Source organism: Ahaetulla prasina, chromosome 13 (genome assembly GCF_028640845.1).
Source record: "Ahaetulla prasina isolate Xishuangbanna chromosome 13, ASM2864084v1, whole genome shotgun sequence".
NCBI classification, from domain to species: domain Eukaryota; kingdom Metazoa; phylum Chordata; class Lepidosauria; order Squamata; family Colubridae; genus Ahaetulla; species Ahaetulla prasina.
In genome coordinates this window covers 26,919,746-26,931,244 of record NC_080551.1, presented here as the reverse complement: position 1 = coordinate 26,931,244, position 11,499 = coordinate 26,919,746, and the positions used below count along the sequence as shown (strand labels likewise).

At 51.1% G+C, this 11,499-nt stretch overlaps 1 protein-coding gene across 2 annotated transcripts; it reads right to left on the bottom strand.

Moving 5' to 3' along the window:
* Nucleotides 1-1,029: 1,029 nt before the first annotated feature.
* Nucleotides 1,030-10,951, bottom strand: ONECUT1 (one cut homeobox 1). 2 transcript variants are annotated; one of them, XM_058156301.1, is made up of 2 exons: nt 9,522-10,951; nt 1,030-1,500 (listed from the first exon to the last, which is right to left on the bottom strand). In XM_058156301.1, exons 1-2 carry the CDS (start codon nt 10,543-10,545, stop codon nt 1,208-1,210), a joined length of 1,317 nt encoding a protein of 438 aa, XP_058012284.1. In that variant the 5' UTR covers nt 10,546-10,951; the 3' UTR covers nt 1,030-1,207. The 2 variants fall into 2 exon arrangements, 1 of the variants encoding a protein (XP_058012284.1); XR_009152016.1 differs by lacking the exon at nt 9,522-10,951 and adding an exon at nt 9,102-9,292 and having other exon boundaries at nt 1,371-1,500.
* Between the last annotated feature and the right edge of the window lie 548 nt (nt 10,952-11,499).

The following is an 11,499-nucleotide window of genomic DNA, read 5'->3' as shown; positions in this document are numbered from 1 at the left end:
TGAATACTCCCAAATCCTAATCATATCTAGTTTTAATTACTGGGGAAATGAATGAATGAATAAATAAATAAATAAATAAGTAAATATAAATATATAAATGAATAGTATGTATGTATCTTGGATGGGATCTAGACCACTTCTTGTCAGTTTGCTGCTCAGAGCTAAGCCTATGTTCTAGGATTATGGCATTTTAAATCATTCCAATATTATGGGCATAAACTATATAAATGCAAGCATGCATATAAAATGGACAGTATTTGAGAGCTCGACTAAAACACACTTCTGCAGAAGATTAAATATAAAAAAAGATTGTCTGAGATGTGGAAAGACAACCTGTGGTTCACATGGGTGTGAGCTATATGTTCTGATCACTTCTGGAAAACAATGAAAAATATTTTCACAGCTAGAATAAAAGTCTTTCTTGTCTGTTGTTACTATTAATTAGTTTTTCCCAAAACTCTGCATAGAATTGAATGTAAAAATAGCTTTGAAGTAGTAAAATAATTGCAAAAAAATACCAGCAGTATATTAAATGTGTTCTTTGGTACTATTTTTGATCCTTTTGCAAGGAAACCGTAGTTTGGAGAAAGGTAAAGAATAGCTCTATTACTAAGTAAACAAAGAGAATGTAACTGGTTTGCATAAGAGTCAAAATGTCTTTACCTTCTTTCAACTTGCATTCAGAGTTTATACTGGCAGACCATCAACTGAAACCATATTGTTAAAATGAACGTTAATAATTTCCTGCTTTAGGCTTGTAATTGCCCTAGAAAACTTCCTTGCTACTGTTGCATCCACTAAATATTCATCTCTGTGGTTTTGCCATGGACATGAGGAGCCATATCTGAGGACAGGTATTTTGATAACAAATTATCACCATGCTCCAACATTAGATGATCAAAAACTGTAGATAAATGCAAGAATGAAAGTGTAAAAATCAGTTTTCTCCTTCTACTTCCTTCTAACCATTTTGTTTTGCAAGCTATTCTAGGAAAATTTGTTATTTAGAGCAAATTCAAAATCAGTTGAAATAAGTCTTTGGTTTCTTTGGACTTATAATGAGTTAAGTATAAACCTGCTTCCTTGAGGTCCTGCTCATTTGTTTTAATAATAACAATAATTTATTAAATATATATACCACCCAACTCCCAGCAACTCTGGGTGGTTTTAAAGGTCTTTCACCAAGGCTAAATGTGCAGCCTTTCCTTTAAGCTTTGGTACAAGTGCTAGAAGAACAGGATGAAGAGCCTGAGTCCACACAGCCCTCATCTTGCCATTTATCCAGGCTCCTCCTTCGTGCATTCATGAAGAAATTGCTAACTGTGCTCAGCTCCAGGCCCAGCTGATGGGAAATGGTGATCTGTAATTCTTTGGAAGGACGTTTATTTTCCTTGAATATTGCATAGAGAGTTCGGCGTTGAACATCAGTAAAGACCAGTCTGGGTTTTTTGAGTGCATTTCCTCCATCTTTTCCTTGATCTTGCTCCTTCCGTTTGCAAGCTGCAATATTACGAAGAAATCACTTTCAGACTTGGGGTAAATACGAGAGACTTCTTTTTTATAACAATCTTATATAATAAAAGGGTTTTAATAAAGAAACGCTGTATTTTTAAGTAGAATATTTACAATGCGGTCTTAAAGACAACTGAAAAACCATTGGAGTTCAGTGGAATTCATTCTTCACCAGATAGGCATATATTACTAATTTCCAAGGTTTTTAGAATGTAAGTGACTGTGAATTGAATGGCTACGGTTTTTAGGATGGACAGGCCAATCAATATTAAGTGTGGGGAAATGGATTAATCGATGTGCAATATTTCTCCCTTTTTTATACAATTAAGTGAAGCAACTACTGCTAGGTTATTAAATCAAGTGGGCTCCCGATTTTCCATAGTACTTGCAACCGCTAGATGGCACTTCCTTTCTCATAAATGAGAAAGGAATACAAGAGTCTAAAGAAGAGCTTTGGAGAGGCTTTTATTATAGTGCCTGGCCAGTGAACTGGGGCTGAAAATTACACAATTCAAGCGACTTTTGGTATCCACACTAGTCCATACTAGTGAAATGACCACAATATTGATGTCAGGAAAAGCCGCAATAAGCGTTTCCCCCAATAAAAAGCTTTATTTTGCTTAGAGTGAGAATGAAGGGGTGAGTGGCCACAGCAAGAGTGGGCATCCCAGCTTCCTCCACTGCCTGAATGCAGCAGTGAAATCTAAACAACAGTTGTCAAGCACCAGCTGCAAGCCATGAAATCCTCTGGAAGAAGATGACCCTGTGGCGAATAGCATAGCTCCTTTCCCAAGCAAGTCATTTCTTTGGAGGCGGCCTGTTCATTAGGAACACCCGACGCCTACATTGGGGGTCTGTATCCACAAATGGGAATGCTGTCTTGGGTCAGTGAGGCTTTGGCCTTCCCTTCTCTCTCAGTCTCACAACAGCCTCATCCAGTATTTCCTAAGGAGTCCTGGAATTCACCTCTAAGGCATCTCTAGAGGATGAGCAGACAAGCATTGGTAGAGACCACTATCAAACCATCTCTGGTACATGAATATCCACAGCATCTGAACATCTTTAATGAGGACCTAGCTAGGTCCACAGTCCCGACAGGGTCTCAGAGTCTCTCCTTTTCCCCTCGGCAATTACATCTTCTTAAAACCATTTCTTTATTTCCTTTTATTATTGGAATGTCCAAGTGAGGTCTCACAAGAGGGGCAGCCCAACCAACTTCAAGTCCTGATAGAAGCTCAGTCATACAGGAGCCACCATCCCTGCTGGCTGATGATGTGCTGAAAAGGGGTGACAGAAGAGGGAGCCCATCACTGTGTAGATATGACTGGCATGATCACCGCAATGATTCAGAAGAGATGCAATAGAGGCAAAACAGAGATTAGTTATGGGTCAACAAACATTGTATTCTCCAGAGAGAGATGGATAGTTTAGTGGAAAAAATAAACCTAAGAAACACAATGGAGAGGGCACCGACAAGCATCCTCTTTTAGATATGACTGAGGTCAGGCCCAGTCCCCTCTTGGCTCAATCCCATTAGGTCCAAATTGACCATCCCTGCCACAACTTAAGCTCCCCTGCGATCTAATCTGAACCAAAGCATAAAAACCTCCACAGCTTGCAAAGCCATAGGATGTGCTTGCAATATAGTAACAAGCTCAGAAATCCCAACCTTTCAACCTCCATCAACTGACACCCTCCATCTCCTTCACGAGGGCTTCCCCAGCTCTCCTGCCCTCCTGAAAGGTCCATTTTGCCTAACAGTAGGAATAAACCCAGATACACAGACTAAGGAATACAGATGTCCACCCTGACTAGCCAATCAGATTCCTAGGATCTTCCACCCTGCAGCTTTCAACCTCTATAAAAAAAACTTTGCAAACTTTATAAAGTAGATCGAATAAAGAGCTGTCAATTTTTCCTCAGTGTTCAGCTTCTCCCTACTGAATCCATGACATTCAGGCCTTAACCTAACTGAAGGGAAAGATCAGCAGAAATTGTTTATAAATGAAGGCAAATCTATGTATTATTGGAGAACATTGCAGGATCCAATTTGGGTCAGTCACTAGGTCCAGAGGTTTAACTCTTAGCTTTTCGGACTCATGCTGGAACCCATCCTCAGAGCTTCTCTCTCACCAGAATGTGAAAATGTTTATCTGGGCTGGGTTAAGATCCTGCAAGGAGGCCCCTCAGCAACCTAAAGTGAGAGAACTCTGAATGGACAAAGGGCCTCAGTCCATGCATATTGACTCAAGGTTTCTCCATCAAGGTGAGAAAAAGTCCTGAAGCCAAGAAAATAAGTGCCTTTGTTTTAAGAACCGTGCTGTCTCCTGATCCCGGGAAAGAATTACAGAGCACTATGCAGGACTGTTTCTCAAATGTACACTCTCTTTTATAGAAAGCTGCTTTATTTAGTAAGATATGTTGGTGTCATATAGGATGGTTTAAATCAGGGGTCACCACCTTTTGAAACTCAGGGACCAATAAATTCATAATTTTAAATCCCATGGATCACTAATATGATCTGCCTAATGACCGGCTGGGTTGGCATGGCTAGGTGGGCATGTGACTGGGTGGGCATGTCACTCACATTGAGGGGCACCTTGCGGGACTCTACTTGCCCCTTTCCTCCCACCCACTCCTCACCTGCCCGCCGCCTGGGCTCCTTAGGGCCCCAACAGGAAGCAGTGTTGGAGCTAAGTAGACACCACAAGAAAGAGTTGGCAAAACAGCTGGCTCAGTTCAAATTGAATCTGGCAGAGAAGGAGGCTCAGCAGAAGCACCTCACTGAGGACTACGAGCATAGGCTTTCCAAGCAGAGGGAAGACCTGCAGGAGTGCAAAGCCAGATAATGGCACCTGGAGGCTCAGTGGGCTGAGATGGTCAGCCAGCTCCAGGCCATGATGCAGTCCCACTGGAACAAGGCCCTCTGGCTTTTCGCCACCAGTGACGCTTCCCTCCAGCCTTCGCCCAAAGCCCCACATCAGGAGGCTGAAGCAGACCCCAAGTTGGAATTTCTGCCCTCCAGCCTGCACAAAAAGATCCCCAAAGGGGGAGACTCTCTGCAGCAACACAAACATATCTGTCCCAAGGGCCGTAATTTGAGGATCCCTGATTTAATGCAATATTAAAAATGCAAATAATTTTTCTGCGGACCACCAAAAAAATTTTGCAGACCACCAGTTGGTGAACGCTGGTTTAAATGGCTTGCTTGTCTTAAGAGCAGGAAGACCCAGGTTCAAATATCCCCCAAGCCAGGGACATTGCAATTTTGGAACAGTCCTTCCTAGCCTCCTTAACTTAGCCTGCCACACAGGATAGTTATCATGGAACAAACTGAAAATCCAGCTGAGCTCCTGCATAAAAGGCAGGAAGTAAATTTAGCAGCTAATATATACTAATACTGATAATTAGAATTAGTTAGAATTAATACAAGAAAATAAAAATATAATTTATTTGCTATTTATTTATTTATTTATTTATTTGCTATTTATTTTATCGACAGCAGCTCGGAGTTCATGGCTTCCATGACGGCCTTGGACCTGACCCAAGTAGTCGATGGCCCTACTCACACAGGGGGTGGCACGCTGGACTTGATTTTTATCTCTGGTCAGTGGTTGAAGGATCTGGACTTGAGGGATGTAGTCACTGAACCTTTGTCATGGTCAGATCACTCCCTCCTTCACCTGGACTTTCTGACCGCTACTCACCGCCGCAGGCAGGTGGAACCAATACGTTGGTTCCGTCCCAGGCGCCTGATGGATCCGGAGAGGTTCCAGATGGAGCTTGGGCCATTTCCTGAGGGTCTGGCTCACGGCATGGCTGAGGAACTAGTCGCGGCCTGGGAACGGGCCGTGGCTGGGGCTTTAGACCGCATCGTGCCTTTGCGGCCTCTGACCAGGCGTAGATCCCAACCGGCTCCTTGGTTCTCCGAGGAGCTGAGGGGGATGAAACGCCGGAGAAGACGCCTAGAGAGTTCGTGGAGGTCCAGTCGTTCGGAGGCTGATCGGACACAAGTTAGGTCCTATAATAGGACCTACCTTGTGGCACTGAGGGAAGCGAGACGTTGCTACGTCTCGTCCCTCATTGCGTCGGCAGATAACCACCCAGCCGCCCTGTTTCGGGTGACCCGTTCCCTCCTTCACCAGGGAGAGCGGGATGACCCGTTGCAGGGACGTGCTGAGGAGTTTAACGGTTATCTATACGATAAAATCATTCAGCTTCAGGACGGTCTGGACCAAAATTGCGGGGATCCAGATGGGGCGTCTGAGGGCGGTCTTGTTGACATTGTTTGGGATGAGTTTGACCCTGTGGCTCCCGAGGACATGGACAGGTTGCTGGGTAGATTGAATGCCACCACGTGTTTACTGGACCCGTGCCCCTCCTGGTTGGTACTGGCCACTCAGGAGGTGACACAAGGCTGGCTCCAGGCGATTATGAGTGCTTCTTTGTTGGAGGGAGTCTTTCCGACCGCCTTGAAAGAGGCGGTGGTGAGGCCCCTCCTCAAGAAGCCTTCCCTGGACCCGGCTGTTTTAGGTAATCATCGTCCGGTCTCAAACCTTCGCTTCGCGGCGAAGGTTGTAGAGAGTATGGTGGCATGTCAGTTTCCCCGGCACCTGGAGGAAACTGTCCATCTAGACCCGTTCCAGTCCGGTTTCCGGCCCGGTTACAGCACGGAGACGGCTTTGGTCGCGTTGGTGGATGATCTCTGGAGGGCCAGGGATAGGGGTTGCTCCTCTGCCCTGGTCCTATTAGACCTCTCAGCGGCTTTTGATACCATCGACCATGGTATCCTGCTGCGCCGGTTGGAGGGATTGGGAGTGGGAGGCACCGTTTATCGGTGGTTCTCCTCCTATCTCTCCGATCGGTCGCAGACGGTGTTGACAGGGGGGCAGAGGTCGGCCCCGAGGCGCCTCACTTGTGGGGTACCTCAGGGGTCGATTCTCTCACCCCTTCTGTTCAACATCTATATGAAGCCGTTGGGTGAGATCATCAGTGGCTTCGGTGTGAGGTACCAGCTGTACACTGATGACACTCAACTGTACTTTTCCACACCGGGCCACCCCAACGAAGCTATCCAAGTGCTGTCCTGGTGTCTGGAAGCCGTACGGGTCTGGATGGGGAGAAACAGGCTCAAGCTCAATCCCTCCAAGACAGAGTGGCTGTGGATGCCGGCATCCCGGTACAGTCAGCTGAGTCCACGGCTGACTGTTGGGGGCGAGTCACTGGCCCCGATGGAGAGGGTGCGCAACTTGGGTGTCCTCCTGGATGAACGGCTGTCTTTTGAAGATCATTTGACGGCCGTCTCCAGGAGAGCTTTCTACCAGGTTCGCCTGGTTCGCCAGTTGCGCCCCTTTCTAGACCGGGATGCCCTATGCACGGTCACTCACGCCCTCGTGACGTCTCGTCTGGATTACTGCAATGCTCTCTACATGGGGCTCCCCTTGAGGGGCACCCGGAGGCTTCAGTTAGTTCAGAATGCGGCTGCGTGGGTGATAGAGGGAGCCCCTCGTGGCTCCCATGTGACACCTCTCCTGCGCAGACTGCACTGGCTACCTGTGGCCTTCCGGGTGCGCTTCAAGGTTCTGGTAACTATCTTTAAAGCGCTCCATGGCATAGGGCCGGGCTATTTACGGGAGCGCCTGCTGCTACCGAATACCTCTCACCGACCCGTGCGCTCTCACAGAGAGGGACTCCTCAGGGTGCCATCTGCTAGACAGTGTCGTTTGGCGACACCCAGGGGAAGGGCCTTCTCTGTGGGGGCTCCCACCCTCTTGAACGAACTCCCCCCAGGACTTCGTCAACTTCCGGACCTCCGAACCTTCCGCCGCGAGCTTAAAACATATCTATTCATCTGCGCAGGACTGGATTAGATTTTAAATTTATACGGGTTTTAATGGGTTTTATTATTTATATTGTTCTTTTTAACTATTTGGCTGTGTAGAATAAGTTTTTTAATTGATATTTTATTCTGTATTTATATGTACCTTTTTATTTGCCTGTGAACCGCCCTGAGTCCCTAGGGAGATAGGGCGGTATACAAATACGATAAAATAAATAAAATAAATAAATAAATAAATAAATTTCCTGCATAATTTTCTGCGGTAAGGAAGCATTACGTTTTTGAGCACTAAAGACTTGTAGAATATAAAGGAAATACATTTATTGGCCCATTTTAGGGATCCTTGACTAGAGATATTTATCTGACCTTATCTAGTGAGTTCCAGAGGGATTCTTACTAAGTAGCTGTTCATAGGATCGAATACAAGACAATCCTGGTTGCCTTTTCTAAGAGCAAATTTGGCCAAGAAACTAGAAGTAGCAGTGGCAGCGGGGTTAAAGTAGGAGACCCATGCTCTGCTAAATTCCGGACTTGACAAGGCAAGGAGGACGGAGCACCGCGAAACGCCTCAGGACGTACCTTCACTTGCAGGAGTTACCACCGCTCGGCCGGGATGGGTTCTTGAAGGCCATCGGCGCGAGCGGCAGGAACTCCAGAGAAACGCGGTATAATCGCAAACGCAATAAATCTCGCGAAGCTGCCATTAATTCTAAGAAAAAGCCTTTGTTTGAATAGGCACAACATCCACGCGGCATTTTTCTGAGCATTGTTGGTGCGGAGAGAAATGCCGGAAGCAGAGGAGAAACCGGGCCTCTCCTGCCCCTTCGCCCCTCCCTTGGGAAACGCTTTTCTTCCACAAGCGAGCCCTTGCAGCCACTTGGGCGCGAATGGCTCATTTCGGGAACCGGCCGAGAAAAGGGCGGCGCGGGCTAGCTAGCCGGTCCACATTTGCTGAGGGCACTTCACGGGGCGCCGTTCTCCGCTCTCTGCCCTTGACGACAGGAGACAGGCAACGAGGGCGCCTGTTCCTCTCCGACCAACAAGGGTCGGAGCAGCCCAGGCCTGTCCTCGCCGGCGCAGCCCTTTGGAAAGTTGTCCTCCAGCGACATTGGGCCTTCTTCACGCCCCAGTAGCCGCTCTCCTTCGCACAGGACCTGCTTGCGAAGTTACTCTGTGTGGTTTTCGCTGCTTCTGTGTGGACCGAGCTCCAACAGGGATTTTGAGTAGCAGCAGCAGCCGAAAACAAGGAAGCCTTGGCAAGAGCAAAGGAACTCCTGGCCGAGGAAGGGCGACTTGAGCAGCCCCGGGATCTCTTCGGTTGCGGCCAGGGATCGGTTCAGCTTCCTTTCCTCTGGGGAAAGGAGAGTTGCTCTCCACGCCAGTAAGGGACAAGCCGTCTTCCCGCCCCAAGAGCAGGAAAACCTCTTGCCGCCTCCTAAAATCTAAGCTCTGGGCTACTCTGCCGTCGGCGTCCAGGACGCCGTTGACCTGCACGACTCGAGGAAAGCCGTTCCATCAACGCCTAGATCCTGCCAGCTCAATTGCCTCTGGCCGGGGGAAGGCTTGAGCTTCACAAAGCTTCGTTCAAGAGCCTCACTTACAGGGCAAATCTCTCCCCTCCCCCACTTTCTATTTTCCCGCTCCTCCAAAGCACATAACTTTTCAGATCCACCCACCCAGGCCCCCGGAGGTGACCCACAACCATTTGGGAAGGGCTTCTGCCCTTCCCGGGAAAATTAGAACAGCTAACCAAACGGTTCCGGATTTGACTGGAGGATCGAGTTGCGAGCCAACTCCCACCAGTTTTCTCCCGATCTGGAAACGCTTCAGAAAGGCACAAGCAGCATTCAGTCTGGAGGCTGGTTCGTGTGCAAGGAGAGGCGGCCCTACACTGCCAGGAACACCAAAGCAACGTCTGCAGCGAGGCCGGGAATCTCTGGCCTTCCCGCAGTCCCTGGCACCGGGCAGGATGAGGGAGGGGACTTCGTAGGCGGGCCCGCCTGGCACAGGACTGACTTAGTCCCGTTTTTTCTGAAGGCCAGAGCCTCCTTTCCTCTCTTCCCATCGGGCGCAGGAGGGAGAGTGTTGCCTCTTTTGCGAGGTTTCTACAGCGGGATCCCAGGAAGATGGGTCTTGCCCCTCAGCCTGTGCTCACAACGCTGCCCCTCACCTGCCAATCGGAGCGCAGACATCCGCTGGAATTCGGGCTCCTGCAGCCACTTCCACATCCTGCGAAAGGTCTCCCGCCCGGATTTGAGCTTGCTCCAGGGCTTAGGATTCCTCAACAGGTCGGAAAGCGTTCCCTGCGAGCGGCAGAGGACCCTCTGGGCGAAGATGGCCTGCGGGATACTGTAGCGCTTCAGCTCGGTGGTGATCCTCTGGGCCACGTCCTTGGTGTTGATCTCTTCCAGCTGCCCCGAGTTGCTCCCTTGCGAGGCGGCGGCGGGCTTAGGTTCCCTGGAGGAGGCCTGGGTCTGCCCGTGCCCCTGGGCGCTCAGGTGGGTGTGAGGTTGGTGAGGAATCCGGCCAAGCGGAACTAGGCCGGCTGTAGTCGGGGTGAGATGCTGGTTGCCCGGCCGGGCTAAGAGGGGTGGGTGCTGGGCTTCGAAGCCGCTGGGGGTGAGCATTTTCTCGGCCGGCATGGCGACTCCGGCGTGGCCATAATGCGACAGTCCTTGCTGGGTGTTGTGGAGTCCGCTCAGCGGGGAGAGGGTCCGCCCCAGGCCGGCCACTTCTTTGGGGTACGGCGAGGGGTAGAGATTGTCGGACAAGAGCGTAAAGTTGGCCGCCAGCCTGTCATGCGCGTGGGGCTGGGACTGGGGATGGGGAGGAAACTTGGCCGAAACGGTGGAGGTGGGCGGCAGGGGAGGTTGCAGGGGCGTCAGCGTAGTGTAGCTGCTGCTCCGGGGCAGCCCGGCGGGACTCTGGCAGCTCCCAGTTAGTGCGGGGTGCAGCCGGCCGGCCAGCGGGGCTTCAGCGGAGCTCCGGAGATATGCCGGGGAGTGGTACTCCTCCCCCCCGCCGCCGTCACCCAGGAGGGAGGCCATGGCCATGGCGCCTGATGGAGGAGCGAAGGGATGGCCGGCGCCCGGTTGCACGCCCGACGCACAGTCCTGAGGCCCGGCGCTCAGATGCTGGACCGCGCCACCCCCCGCCTCACGGCTGAGTCCCGGGAGCTTGCAGAGATGCGCCATTGCTAGGGACACCTGCGGGCGGAACGGGCGGGCAGGCGCGGGGGCCGCCCATTCATCGGGGCCGAGGACCCGAAGCCAAGCAGCAGCCGGGACTTTGCCAGGCGCGAACCCGGCGGCTCTCCCTCTTCAAGAGGCGCGGCGCGGCCCACGTGGCCGGCGTGGCCCTCCGGCGGAAGGCCCGCGCCCGCCCGAGAAGGGGCCCCCGGCGGGGTCCCGACACTCGCCAAGCCCTCCTCGGCTCAGCCGCCGCCCTCTTTCTGCCGAGCTTTTGGATGCGGCGCCCGCGGCTGCAGCGGCCGGGGCCGGCGGCTGGCGGACATGCGCGCTGAGGCTCCCCCGACCCCGCCTCCCTTTCAGCCTTGCTCGCTCGCCTGTCCCACCCCTCCCAGCTGTCCACAGCCGGAGCTTTGCGGGCTTGGAGCTGAGCGGGCACCTGGCCCCCGCCTCTACCGGGAAGAGCCCGGCGGGGACGGAGTTCGGCCGGCATCTGCCTTCTAAAGCACAGGACGGATTTAGGGCGTTGCCGCGGCCGCTATCCAGCGAGCCAGTAGTCTCCCCGGGAGCTGCAAACTCGCCTTGGCCGCATTGTCCGCTTCACTTCCGGCTTGGCGGAGGGCCGAAGGTCGGCGGGGCCGGGGCGAGCAAGAAGGGGGGTCCTTGTAGAACAGCCCGTCGCTCATGACGGCCTTTTTCCGCCTGGCATTTCTTCGCTCCTCTGCTCCGGCCAACAACACTGCGGGCCAGGGCAGGTTGTGTGAAGGCCAAGATGCATCCCAGGTCATCGAAGGGTAACAAGTTTAAAAAATACTTACTTTATTTTATATCTTATTTATTTGTTAAAGTATTATTGCGCCCCTACTAGAGTCATACCTGGCAGCGACCTTCCAACCCTGCTGTTTGCCTTGCCCTTCAGTGCTTTCTCAGGCACATCCACTCCTCGCAGACTTCCAGACT

Coding starts and splice junctions, on each gene's coding strand:
- ONECUT1 (XM_058156301.1), bottom strand. CDS start 10,545: ATGGCGCATCTCTGCAAGCTCCCGGGACTCAGCCGTGAGGCGGGGGGT. Junction 1,501..9,521: donor GTCTGCGCTCCGATTGGCAG/GTGAGGGGCAGC, acceptor GTAATATTGCAG/CTTGCAAACGGAAGGAGCAA.